The sequence below is a fragment of the Rattus norvegicus genome, chromosome 9 (genome assembly GCF_021556685.1).
Source record: "Rattus norvegicus strain SHRSP/BbbUtx chromosome 9, alternate assembly SHRSP_T2T, whole genome shotgun sequence".
Classification (NCBI taxonomy): Eukaryota; Metazoa; Chordata; class Mammalia; order Rodentia; family Muridae; genus Rattus; species Rattus norvegicus.
Genome location: NC_141542.1, coordinates 55,263,546 through 55,277,210, shown reverse-complemented (window position 1 = coordinate 55,277,210; position 13,665 = coordinate 55,263,546). Strand labels below are relative to the sequence as shown.

The following is a 13,665-nucleotide window of genomic DNA, read 5'->3' as shown; positions in this document are numbered from 1 at the left end:
AAACCACCTCTAGGACATAGAGGGGGCGTGGTCAAGCCTGAAGTCGGAGCTCCTGTACCTTTTCTGTCCCTTCTTGACTTTCAAGGGTGTTTCCTAGCCGGGCAATGCATTTAAAACTAGATTCATGGAAAGGGCACAGGTCGCTTTCGAGTAACTCTCAAAGAATTTAAGGTCCTAGGGATTCCCGAGCTGGGTTATTCCTATGCTGGTTTCCTTCAGTGCAGTCTCTACTCACACTCAGGTAGGTTCTGTTTAGCCCCTGGGGCGGTTGATTCAAGGCAGTTGGAGGCAGCACTTCCGCCACATTCTTAAGGCCTCAGGAACAAAAGTCAGACGAGTTAAAGAGCGAGATCATAGACCCACTTCTTGATGAGCAGAGCTCCAAGAATTTGTGGTCACCCCTCGATCTGGTTTCACAGAAACCAGTCTCTCCTTCAGTTAGAATGGAAGCCTTCCAGCCTTGCCTCTTGGAGTAAGAAGCACTTGTGTTCGGTTTGCTCCTCTTAACACAGTAAATGAACAGAGCTATACCAGGGTATGTAAATTAGCACAGGCACACCTCCTGTCTGTTAATTGCAACTTTGATGAGGTCGCTCTTCTGCTGGATGGTATTATGAGGGTGGGAAGGGATACTGTTTCATTTATCATTGTAGGAATTTTGCTAGTTATCAAAATAGCCCCACGTAGTGTTGCCCTTAATAGGGCTACTAAATTAGTAATCTGCTTCTAAATTGTATTCTTTGAAATCTGAGCTGGTACAGGCTTTTTTTTTTTTTAATTTCCTTCACGTGACCTTCCTTCAGTTCTCCACTCTGCTCTAAGATGTCTGTCCTTTGACCAGTTACTCTCTTTTTCTACTTCTTCAGCTTCTCCATTGGAATTTCCAATGACAAACATGCTTTATAGTCCTCTGGTGATGGCAATTTTCCTCTCCTGAGTCTTATTCTGCCTCCTCCTCCTCCTCCTCCTCCTCCTCCTCCTCCTCCTCCTCCTCCTCCCTCTCCTCTTCTTTCTCTGCTCAGTCCCCCAACCCAAGACAGGGTTTCTCTGTGTAGTCTTGGCTGTCCTGGAACTCACTTTGTAGACCAGGCTAGCATCGAATGCACAGAGATCCACCTGCCTCTGCTTCTGGAGTGCTGAAATGAAAGGTGTGTTCCACCATGCCCAGCTCTGTCTGCTCTTCTTAAAACTTCTATTTGTGTGTGAGCTAGGGTCTCACTCTGTAAGTCAGGCTTGCCTGGAACTCACTAAGCAGACCAGGCTGGCCTCACAGAGATCTTCCTGCCTTTTGCCTTCCAAGGGATGGGATTAAAGGCATTAGCATGGGGCTCAGCCCAGGTTCTCTTATTTAAATATTAATCACCATATTAAGGCTGAGATCACACACTATACAGCAAGTCAATCTATATGTATGTATATATGTAAGTTACAGAATGTATCAGTCAGGGTTCTCTAGAGTCACAGAACTTATGGATAGTCTCTATATAGCAAGGGAATTTGTTATAATAACTTACAGTCTGTAGCCTAACTCCCAGTCTAACAATGGTCAGATGTGAATGGGAAGTCCAAGGATCTAGTAGTTGCTCAGTCCCACAAGACTAGTAGACTCCAACAGTTGTCCTGGCAAGTAAATGCAAGCAGGTGAAGAAGATCGAATCTTCCTTCTTTCAATGTCCTTATGTAGGTCCCCAGCAGAAGATGTGGCCCAGATTAAAGGTGTGTATCACCATGCCTAGATCTGGGACTTGTTTTGTCCCAGGCCAACCTTGAACTCAAAAATCTCCTTGCCTTAGTCTCCTTGGATTCAGAGCCACTATGCTTCAAGATCTCCAAGCCAAGATCCAGGTCAGAAACTTCAAGATCTGGATCAGAGGTGAGCCTCCTGATTCTGGATTGTAGTTCATTCTAGATATAGTCAAGTTGACAGCCAGGAAGAACCATTACACAGAATGACTACAGAGGGTTAAAGAAACAAGGAGTTTTAAGTCATTTCAAAGAGATCCGAGAGCCCGAAGCTAGAAACTGACAGAAAAGCAAAGGAGTCTATGGCTGTCAGATATAAAAACCAGATTATGTTTTTGGAAAAGATGTGGCTGCTGCTATAGTCAGGCTACGGGGTCAGAGTTGAGCTGTACAGTTGAGTCCAGCTGCGGAGGTGAAAGGGCGGAACCTGGCCCATAAGAGCAAGTGGGTGGACAGATAGACACGGGTCTGGAGAAGCAAACAGCGGGCAGATGGCAGTTTGAGTAGTCTGTGCTAACGAGCTGGAACAAAATGAGGCTGAAGCCCCTGGGAGAGCTGGGAGCTGTCATGTTCTCACACAGACCCACACTGGATAGTCAGACAACAGGATAGTGTGGCCATCAGCATCACAGTCATAGGCCTCTCTGTGGGGTCTGATTTCCATGGCCTATGTATCTAGTATGTTCTCCTGGCGTTTCATTATGTTTTCACTTATTTTTTTATGTATGTGTGCTATGGAGGTCAGAGGGTAGCATGCAGGAGTTGGCTCTTTCTTTCCTTCAAACTCAAATAGTCAGGCTTGGAGGCATGTGTCTTACCTGCTGAGCCCACCTTACAGTCCTCTGATATCATCCCAATACAGCATGTGTTCCCTATCAAACCAGTCCACCACAAGTCATTTATTAGTCTGTGCTTCTGCGGGGTGCAAGACAGACAGTATAGGTCATATGTTCACCCAAGTGCGGTCATCTCCCAAATGGAGTCGAATTTGCTTATACAATGGAGTCTCCGGAAAAAAACAAAACAAAACAAAACAAAACCAACAACACAGTTTTACACAGTATGGTGTAATGGAGGGCAGGGTGTTAGAGCATCCAAATGAAAAACTGAGCTTCGTCCCATTGTTGAAAACTTGATCTAAAATTACAGCACTGAGTTTGCTCATCCTTCTGTGGAACCTCAATGCATCTACCCGCTTCCTTTTCTTGGCCACATCTCACATTGACCCCTCGCTGTATCCTGCTCCATCTCACTGGGAACACCGCTGTCATTAGCTGTTTGGATGGCCACTTAGCTGAAGCTATGGCCACCTCCAGAGAAGCCTTCCTAGTTGCAACCATTAAAATCACACACATGTGATAGCTGCCTTCGTGGCTTTTCAAGTGCTCTCCTTTCCTTTTTCACGGCACACTGCACACCGCAGCTTTTATTGTACGTTACTGCTGACTGCCTGTGTCTTCTCTGGCACCACCATGAAATGAAGGCAGTGGCTCTTCTATTCCCAGCACCAAGAGTGATTCTGGATTAGGTGAATTTGTTACGTTAGTTTTTGCTTTGACGAAATATCTGACAGAAGGAACCTGATTCAGAAGAACCTGTTCACTGGGGATTACAGTTTGAGGGTACTAGGTACCACGAAGGATAGATGGAATAACTTAACTACCTTTTTAATACTAGGCTCAAGATTAATTTCTTTAGTGTTGGCCTGATTTATAAAATATTGTTCCCCTCCAATCCCAAGATGCCCTGTTCTCTACCCTTTAGTTAATATTAAGGAGATTGTGCAGTGAGGCAATAGATACAGTCATTAAATTTTTTTTTAGAATTGTTTCTTTATTTTATGTTTATGAGTACGCTGTAGCTGTCTAGCTGTCTTTAGACACACCAGAAGAGGGCATCTGATCTCATTACAGATGGTTGTGAGCCACCATGTGGTTGCGGGATTTGAACTCAGGACCTCTGGAAGAGCAGTCAGTATTCTTAACCACTGAGCCATCTCTCCAGCCCACAGTCATTAAATATTAGCATACAAGAACATGTTCAAAACACGAGGTGGAACTTAATGGTAGAGTTGCAAGTTTAGCATGTCCCATGCCTTTGATTCACTCCCAGCATCAAGCCAAAATGGAAACCAAACAATGAACCAAGCAAGCAGGCAACCACAGAAACCCATGTATCGTATAAATGATTACAAGTCACCACGTATTCAGATACAAAGTAGTCTTCCTTTCTTCCATTGTTACTTGGGACAATACTAGTGGTGTCCTGACAACAGATATAAGTTTAGCTTTTCTCACAGGAGATACTGTGTTATAAAATGATAGTTACCACAAGACAAACAATTACAATTGGAAAGAACTACTTCCTAACTCTGAAATGAAGGCAATCCATCAGAAGAGACTCAGGGTGAGGAGTGCTTCTGAAGGCAGGTGGCTTATGGTTCTTGTCAGCAGAGCTCTTTTGCAGAACAGGTAGGAAGGAAGAGGGCTCCATGGCAAACTCCCACACCGGAAGTTCAGTGTATTAAAGTACTCGCCGCAGGAGGTGTGAAGTAGTCCTGTTTTGCTTAGACCCCTTCTGATTACTTGCTAAAAGGTTTATTATAATTACAGTAAAGTGTGTTAACACCAGAAATTTAGTGAAAATACCTGCGGTGCTTGACAGGGATAGGATAGAGCCCACAGAAATCCACTTTGGATTCAGAAGGGCCTGCCCTCTCTTCCTTCTTTTTGTTAGGCTTCCTAACGGGCTTTGGCTACATCGAACACATCCTCTTATCAAAAGCAACTTTTGGTCTCTTTGGTAAATGTCCAGGCGACTTCATTCCAAATCTGTCACTATCAGGCCATCGTTTTCCTTCACAAAGCCCATGGAACGCCCTCTTGTGTCAGCTCCTTCCTTTCCTGTGTAGTGTTCTTGTTTTATGTCTTCTAACTTTATTTTCTTGGCGTCTTGAAATAACCGAGTCACTGGTCCCGCCTTACTCTTCTCAGCTCCCCCAATTAAGTGATCATTCCCTTTCGGATCTATCGGCCCAGCAGGTGTGTGAGTAGCAGCAGCTTTACTCAGCAAAAATCCCATCAGGACTGCTGGTCAAACATTAGAGGAGTGTGAGGACCTCTCTTAAGAAGTGGAAATGGTTCTCCAATTGTATTACTGAAAGAAAATCGGTAACAAGTGAACCCACAATTTCACGGTGATGTCTCTCTGAGCGGAATAGTTTTCTGATGGTGAGAACACAGAACTGCGCTCTACCCTTCCATGACTGCTTCTCTTTTTTAGCAAAAGATTTTATTTTTACTCTTAATTACATGTCTGTGTGTGGATTTGTGTAGGTAGGTGCAATGCCCAGTGAGCCCAGATCCTTGAACATCGCCCAATGTAGATGCCGGAGAGTGCGGATTCTCTACAAGAGCAGAACTCACTCTTATGGGATCAGCTGTCTCTCCAGCCCCTTTACATTTATTTACATTTTCTTTTTGAGAAAGAATGTGGGGCCCATTTTTTTCCTTGAAGGTCTGCTAAAACTTACACCCACCCCGTCTATCTGTCTGTCTGTCTGTCTGTCTCTGTCTCTCTTTCGCTATCTGTGGATGTGGGTGCCCCAGTGTGCACGTATGCATGTTTAAGTCAGAGAATTACTGAGAACAACTTTTGAAAGTCAGTTCTCACTGTCTACCTTCTGGTTTCTGTGACACCAGGCTGGTGGCAAATGCCTCTATCCCCTAGGCTACCTTGTCAATCTCCTTGAAAGTATTTTTAATTATTAATTTATTTGTTGCTTATGAATGTCTTGCTGATGCATATACATGTACCATGTGTACGCCTGGTACCCATAGAGGCAAGCAGAGGGCATTGGATCCCCTGGAACTAGAGTTATGAGCCAACATGTCAAGGCCAGTTCCTCTAAATGAGCAAGAGCTCCTAACTGCCGATCCACCTCTCCTGTCTCCAAAAGGTTTTGTAAAGAGGAATTTTCTTGATTTTATGTTTATTCCATTTCAGAAAAATAATTGAACTTCTCAACTTCTCTTAGTCCTATCTATAATTCTCACTAATAAAAACTTTCAATTCATTGCTACTAGGTTAAGTAAATAATCACCAAACGCTCCTTCACTACCAGGAAGATTCAAATTAAAACTTTGTTGCGAATCTATATTGCCCCTCTACTGTCAAGAAAACAAATGGCAACAAATGTGGCTGAAGAAGCAAGGGGAAGAGGAGTCCTTATTCATTGCTAGCAGGAATGGACACTGATGGAGCCATTAAGGAAGTCAGTAAGGGGGGCTCAAGCAACCCAGAGAAACACCATAAGTTCCAGGTGTATCACTCTTGCTTCCATTCCCAAAGGACTCTAAGTCATCACTCCAGAGAGATATCCACACATCTCTACACTATTCACAGCAACCCAGACATAGATTCACCTTGGATGCCCAACAACAGTTAAGTGTGCAAAGGAAAGGTGGCATATATCCACCACTGAGTTTTATTCAGACATAAAGAAGGATGAAATTATGTCCCTTGGGGCTATGAAACATTATGTTAAAACGAACCTTTCATATGCATAATCTAAATGTAAAAAAAACAAAACAAAACCCATACCCATGGCTAGGGAGACGGTTCTGTGTATAAAGCTCTTGCCATCAAGCACAAGGATCAGAGTTTGAATCCATGGGAAAGCCAGGCAGACATGTTGCCAATTCCTGCCTCTGGGAACCAGAGACAGAGCATCCTAGAGGCAAGCTGGCCAGCTAGGCAAGCTAGAATTGGCCAGCTCCAGGACCTCGGAGAGAGCCTGTCTTAATCAATAAAAGCAGGAAGCCAGCAAACGTCTACTTCAGGATACCCATGCATACACACAGGCCAATGGGTTTCCATTTACATGTAAACACACGCACATGCACATACCAAACATACATGCAGAAAAGAAAAAGCACTAAAGGACATGAAAGAGAAGGGGGAACACTGGGGAGGGAGAAGAGGAACAAGTCGGGGGTAGTGTGGGGGGAAATAGGAGGGAAAGGCAAAACAGGATTTTGCAGTTTTATGTAGGTACACATGTATGTAAATGTCATATAAATCCATTTTTGCATGCTGACTAAATTAATTTTAAGATTGAAAGCAAACATGTTAGTCATGAAAACAAGCAGGAAAAATATAACCTGTAACGAAGAGGCCAAAAAGCTAATAGAAAGAAACTTAAAAATATCATGAATTATAGGATTTAGTGCATTAGTACTTTTTTGGGTTTTTAAAAAAGATTTATTTATTTTATTTATATGAGTACACTGTAGCAGTCTTCAGATACCCCAGAAGAGGACATCAGATCCCATTACAGATGGTTATGAGCCACCATGTGGTTGCTGGGATTTGAAACTCAGGACCTCTGGAAGAGCAGTCAGTGCTTTTTTTTTTTTTTTTTTTTTTTTTTTGTTCTTTTTTTCGGAGCTGGGGACCGAACCCAGGGCTTTGCGCTTCTTAGGTAAGCGCTCTACCACTGAGCTAAATCCCCAGCCCCACAGTCAGTGCTTTTAACCACTGAGCCATCTCTCCAGCCCATACATAAGTACTTTAATATAGTCATTTAACTATTTTATATATTCCCAAGATAATGGCAGAACAAATTATACAGAGAATGTGTGTCTGTGTGTGTATAAACAAACTTATCTACACACACACACACACACACACACACACACACACACACACACACACACACACACACACGGTTTCTCTGTGTTGCCCAGGCGATCCTGGAACTCGCTCTGTAGACCAAACCTTGTACTCATAGAGATCCTTCTGCCTCTGCCTCCTGAGTACTGGGATTAAAGGTATGTGCTACCACTGCCAGTTTAGACAGGCTATGTTTTATAATGGAAGACTTCTCTTTTAAAACATCAAACTTTCAGCAATAAAAAAATCAATTTTAATTTTTGTTGAGACTTATTTTTATCTATATCTGCCAGGTATGTGTGCACAGTGTGACTGCAGTGCCCGTGGAGACCAGAAGAGGGCAGCAGATCCTTTGTAACGGGAATTAGAGAGCTGTGAGTCATCTAAGCGATGCTGCGAATTGAGCCTGGGTCCTGTAGAAGAGCAGCATCAAGTGCTCTTAACCACTGAGCTAGCTTTCCAACCCCAAGTTTTTCTTTTTTGAAATGGGTCTCATGTAGCCCAGTGCATGCAGTTCAGGCTGACCTTGAACTCACTGTAGATGATACTGGCTTTGAATTCCAGATCCTCTTGCTTCTACCTCCCAAGCACTCTCACTCATTACAAACACTATGGCAAAGCCTGGCACCAGAAAACAGTTTTCAACTGAAGAACTGAGGCTGAATGATTTTCATAAAATAACCAAAAAATTTAAAGCTAAAATTTACAAAGACGTTAAAACTTACTGTTGCTCCCCACCCCAGATAAAAATTACAATCAATAAATGGGCTAACGAAATGGGCCATTCTCAAAAGAAGAAACATAAATGACCAGTAAATGTTTTGAAAAGTTCTGAACAGCATTAGCCATGGTTGGGGGGGGGGGGGGCGTGCAAATTAAGGTTTGTACCCTAAATCAGAAGGGCTATCATTGTGAAAACAAATTACAAGTGCTGGCAAGGATGTGGAGGAGCCCTTTCACAGTGCTGGAAGGCATGCAAACTGACGTGAACTCAGTGTGAAGACTTCTCAAAAAACTACACAGAGCTACCCGCGACCTAGAGTTACTGCTTCTGATACGCCCGGAGGCCTTCACACGCTACCACAGGGACACTTGACTATTTATTCCTGTTTATTGCTGCGCTATTCACAAGAGCCAGGGAATGGATCCGGCCTAAATATCCTGAACAGATGAACCAATAATGGGAGCATTGTACATATACGACGAAACTTGACTCTACCATAAAAACAAGTCACGAAATCTGCAGAAAAACGGACTTGGAAATTATTTTAAATGAGATAACAGACTCACGAAGTCAAATGCCATTATGTTCTTGCATGCCGATTCTAGCTTTACATGTAGGGGGTAAATACGGGTGTGAATGTGGACATAGCTCACGAAACTACAAGGCGAGGCGGGAAAGAGTGGTTTGAGGGTAACAGAACACTGTGACATGAAAAAGGCAGGGACCACTGGGGTCACTGGAGTGGAACGGCAAGGGGAGTGGACAACAGAAACAAATTTTGAAGGCAAATGCCACAAAGAAACCTATTTACTTTGCGTCCTAATAAAATAAATAAAAACGGGGTAAAAAAAAAACCTTCTGGCTAAGATGGGTAGAAGCGGTAACGCACTCACAAAAGCAGTATGACAAAATACTTTTCATGCTAAACTGAAAAAAAAAAAAACAATGGCAGCACAGCGCGGGGCTCATTTCCATTTAGAAAGATTCGAGATGCCATTTTAAGGCTCTCGAATAGAAAAAAAAATACGTCGGATAAGAAAAGGCCCAATTTTGCTCGCTGGTAGGAGCCAAACTCGGGGTAAAACCTTCAGATACAGTATTTAACATCTCACGAGGTTTTATATCCTTTCTTGATTTTCATTGCTAAGCGTGCTAGAGAGGACCGGCGTGTAGAACAGAAATGCCCGACTGGCATGGGGGAGATGAATGCTGGATCTGCCATTTCCCAGATCCATCCTGACCCGAGCAGACCCGTGGCACCAGGACAGATCGTCTCCCGCCAGGAAGCTGCGACAGGGTCCCCCACCTTAAGGCTCCCACAGCACAGCTTCCTGACGATGGCTGCGCACCGGAGCAGCTCTAGGGAGTAACCGCCTCCCTCAGCTAGAAACGCCTGGGGTTCCTGGGACCGCAGCAGGGGCGCCAGCGCCGGGCGACGGCCACCGCGCTTGCGCGTTCCGGCTACCTCCTCGCAAGCGCAGGCTGGAGGATGGTTACTAAGAGACTGGACGCACGGGTCGGCCATCACGGCGCTGCGTGGCCGTGCGCCTGCGCGGCGCGGATGGACCAGGAAAAGGCCTCAAGTCGGAGCCCTGACAGGCGGGCCCGCTGCTGTCTACGTCGCTACGTGCTCGCTCGGGTGCGCGCGCACGATCCGTAGTCCCCCCCCACGAGAGGGCGTGTCGAGCCAAGTACGCGTGCGCACGGGGGCTAGGGCGCGCCGGACGGAAGTGGAGCGGAGGCGCCGGGGAGGTGGAAGGAGAGCCCCGCTCAGGTACAGAGCGTGAGGGCGGGGCGTCGGCCAGCCCCGAGCTAACCGCTCCCGCCCTCTTCCCGCTGCGCCCTGCCCAGCGCCGGCCTCCGCCGGGGCGGAGCCAGGGGGCGGGAAGAAGGAGACAGGGGCGGAGGATGGAGGCCGGGGTGGGGCTGGATCTCTGGCAAGGCCATAGGCCCCATAGTGGCCGGGATGAGCTCCGGGGAGGACGGTGGCCGCGGAGGCCAGGGGAGGGCTGCGGAGCTCCAGGGAGAAGCCTCGGAGGTGCGCTGGGCTAGAAGAGAGCCACTCCGGGGCGGCTGCAAGAGGGTGGGGAGAGCCTCACGGTGGCCCGGGGTGGGCATCGCTGTTTGGGCAGCTGTGTCGTGGGTAACCCGCCGGGTAGGATGGCTTCCAGGAGCAAAATTTACCCTAGTTTCTGGGGAGTTCATGGTTGAGCCCAGTTCCTATGGTGACCGCTTCGCTGCTGCCTGCCTCAGCTTGGTTGTTGGGGGACTGATTGCTTAGAGACACTGAGGTGAAGCTGTGGCATTTGGAAGTTTAGCCTGTCTGTTTCAGGACCCCCCAGTCTCTCCTCAATCTCTTCTTTATAGATTAGAAGGCAGATGAAGGGAGAAATTGAATTTTGCATGAAAAAAAAATCTCACAATCTCCTAGTTTGTACAGAGGAAAGGCAGGGTAGGCTGGTTTTTGTTTGAAAACTTATTCAAGACTCAAATAGGCATCTGTCATGCATTTAATATCTAAAAATGCCGACGTATATATGTACATAAGTATTTGTATATAATCTTCAGTCAACGATTTAGATTTTAAGAAAGGTTTGCACAAGTGACAGGGTTCGGTGTTTTCTTTAAGCCCCTGCAGACCTGCATGTCCCACGGTACTAGCTAGTCATTTTATTCTACTGGTTTTCAGGATTTCGAGTACATTTTGTTCACTTTCGGGAAATAAAGTCATAGTAATTTCGGAATAGAATAGGTTGTTAAGCTAAAGGGAAGTTATATTTAACTGTGCTTGAAGAACAAAACAATTGTATTTTAATTAAGCAATGAACTAAGTCCTTCTGTCTTAATTACTGGGAAAGAAATAATAAATATATTACATCAACCAATATTCCTTTCAAACCCCCAAACCTCGATATTATTTAATGGCAGTTTTAAAAACAGGTTTTACTTATTTTCCAAAGAAGAATCATTGCCGTAGCCCAGAATATAACCAGGCAAAGAGAGAGCCTCTGGGTTCTGTTTTCAGTCTAATGTCTCATTTGTTTAAAAATAATTTGGTTTTAAAGTTTTCCACAAGTAGAGGCCATTAAAACAGGTGTAATTTATTCCCTAACAAGTCACATGCTCTTGCGCTTCCTTTATTCCCCATACTGGCAATGCTAGCCATTTTCTTGCTTTTCCTAGTAGTTTTATCATCCTGTGCAAAAGTACAGCTTACAGTCTGCCTTGTTAGGGGACTTTATAGAAGGGAAACTGTAGCAGGTGTTCTACAGCTTATTTTCAACACTTAGAGGTTGTATCCTTACTGCTTCTAGGTAGTTTGCTAGTGTTCCACTGTAAAGATATACCACAATTTACTGTCGGTGGGTTTTCAAATATCTGACAGGGTTATGGGTATTAAAATATATGCATCTCATGTTTTGAGGAGAGGCAGTGGGGAAGGTAGTTCTTTTTGTTTTAGTTGCACCATTAGTCTTAGTCTTAAATTACTAATCCCTTTGGTCTAGAAAAGCCTTCAGAGAACAGCTAACTCCGTCTTGGGTTTCTAAGGTCTTGATAAACACTGCCTCTCCATTGTTTCATGCTGCATTGAGAACATAAGTTATTTCTTTAGAGACTGGATTGTAGAAACAGAGATGAGCTTGGAGCTTGGAGTGAAATGACTGGGGAGATTTTGTTGTTGTTTACCTTAAGAAAAGTTTAAACTTTAATGACTTTACTATTTTGCTTGAAGTGAGTTCTCAAAACATACTCACTTATTTTTGTCATAAATATAAATGTGACATTCATAACCTTTTTGTAGGATTATCCATATCTCCTGGTAGGCACTTCTATCCTACTTTGATGAGTCTGTAAATCTAACTTTTGGAGAGAATTGTTTTAAAAAAAAAAAAAAGCAAAACTTAACCCTAGTTTAGCTTTCCCAGAACCAGTTTTCAGAACTGAATTGAAAATACTACAGTATTTTTAATTATTGTATCAATATAATAGCTACTTGCCAAATGTGTACTGTGTGACTCAGTTTGCTTAAGAGCAATGATACTTTGTGTGTTATGTGTTACATGCACATGTATACATGTGTGTGAAGGTTACAAACTGACCTGGGTGTTTTCCCTTAATCCCTCTTTACTTTATTTTATTTATTTATTTTTTTTTTGGTTCTTTTTTTTTTCGGAGCTGGGGACCAAACCCAGGGCCTTGCGCTTCCTAGGTAAGCGCTCTACCACTGAGCTAAATCCCCAGCCCCTCTTTACTTTATTTTTAAGGCATCATTTCTCACTGAGCCTGGAGTTTGTCAGTACAGTTAGTCTGGCTGACCAGCATGCCCAGTGGTCCTCTTATCCCCTGCTTGTCCCATGCTAGGATCACAGGCACATGCTGCCCACTGCTGTGCCCAGTCTTCTTTACAAGGATGCTATGATCCAAACTCTGATCCTATGTGTACAGTGTGTACTTTCCTGACCCTAATGATATATTTTTAAACTAATTTTTAAACGTTAGTGTACAGAGCTGGAGAGATGGCTTAGCGGTTAAGAGCACTGACTGCTCTTCAGAGGTCCTGAGTTCAGTTCCCAGCAACCACATGGTGGCCCGATGCCCTCTTCTGGTGTGTCTGAAGACGGCTACAGTGTACTCACATGCATAAAATAAATAAATCTTTAAAAAGAAAGTTAGTATACAGTGGGAGGGGGTGACCAGAGGAGAGAAGTTAATATACAAATAGTCTGTTGTATCATGACATTTCACACACATATATTGTTTTATCTTGATCCTCCCTACCCTTCCCGCCTTTTGCTGATAGTTTTTAAACATATAATCTTAACTTCATTTCACTGAAAAATTAAAGTCCCACTAGGAAGGAAGTTCCTCATATTTAACCCTTATTTAAAATTCCACTTACCTTTGCTTTTCTCATTCTGTGTCAGAGGACAGTGTACCTGCTACCTGGGTTTCCTCATGTTACTCACCTTTTGCCTCTCCACCAATCAACATTAATTTATGTCTTCATTCTTTCTCTGTTGTAGGACTTCATTACTTGCATTACTTTAGTGAATTCCTTTTTCAACCCCCCCCCCGTGTGTGTGTGTGTGTGTGTGTGTGTGTGTGTGTGTGTGTGTGTGTGTTTGTGCTTGTGCATGTGCGTGCACATTATGTGCATGAGGAGGTCAGAGGACAACTTCTATGTGTATGTGTGCACACTTGCCAGGATGTATGCTTGCTACAGTGCCTGTGCGGAGATAGAGGAACTGTGAGAGTCGGTTCTCTTCTTTCACTATATGGGTCCTGGGTGATCAAACTCAGGTCATCAGGCTCAGGCACAGTGCCCTTATCAGTTAAGTCATCTCAGTGGTCCTGGCCCTAAGGAAATATTGAAGTGGTTTTGTGTATGCAGATTAGATATTGTTCATCAGAAATGCTTAAAATCAGAAGTGTTGCTGTTTCAGAGGTTGGGGACTTTGGGATATTGCATGTACATGATGCATCTCAGGGATGGGGCCAAATCTAAACAGAAAATTAATTTGTTT

General features: G+C 44.1%; 2 protein-coding genes and 1 long non-coding RNA gene across 13 annotated transcripts in view; 2 read left to right on the top strand and 1 right to left on the bottom strand.

Moving 5' to 3' along the window:
• Positions 1-18: 18 nt before the first annotated feature.
• On the top strand, positions 19-8,655 carry LOC148003690 (uncharacterized). Its single transcript, XR_015629476.1, has 3 exons — positions 19-241; positions 1,685-1,873; positions 7,710-8,655. It is a non-coding gene; the product is annotated as an uncharacterized LOC148003690 (long non-coding RNA).
• C9h2orf15 (similar to human chromosome 2 open reading frame 15) lies at positions 3,556-9,599 on the bottom strand. Of its 2 annotated transcripts, none has more exon segments than NM_001447410.1 (2): positions 3,556-4,899; positions 9,447-9,599. In NM_001447410.1, a coding segment is annotated over 1 exon segment (261 nt). In that variant the 5' UTR covers positions 4,825-4,899; positions 9,447-9,599; the 3' UTR covers positions 3,556-4,563.
• A 246-nt stretch (positions 9,600-9,845) lies between these two features.
• Positions 9,846-13,665, top strand: part of Tsga10 (testis specific 10) — a 106,905-nt gene continuing 103,085 nt past the window's right edge. For 5 of the 10 annotated variants that reach the window (XR_015628475.1, XR_015628474.1, XM_087564772.1 and 2 more), the window contains exon 1: positions 10,095-10,178. Coding sequence is in view for 2 of the 10 variants with exons in the window: in XM_087564769.1 (XP_087420895.1) it covers positions 10,107-10,178 (72 nt within the window). In the remaining 8 variants the exon portion in view is untranslated. 10 annotated transcript variants of the gene reach the window in all.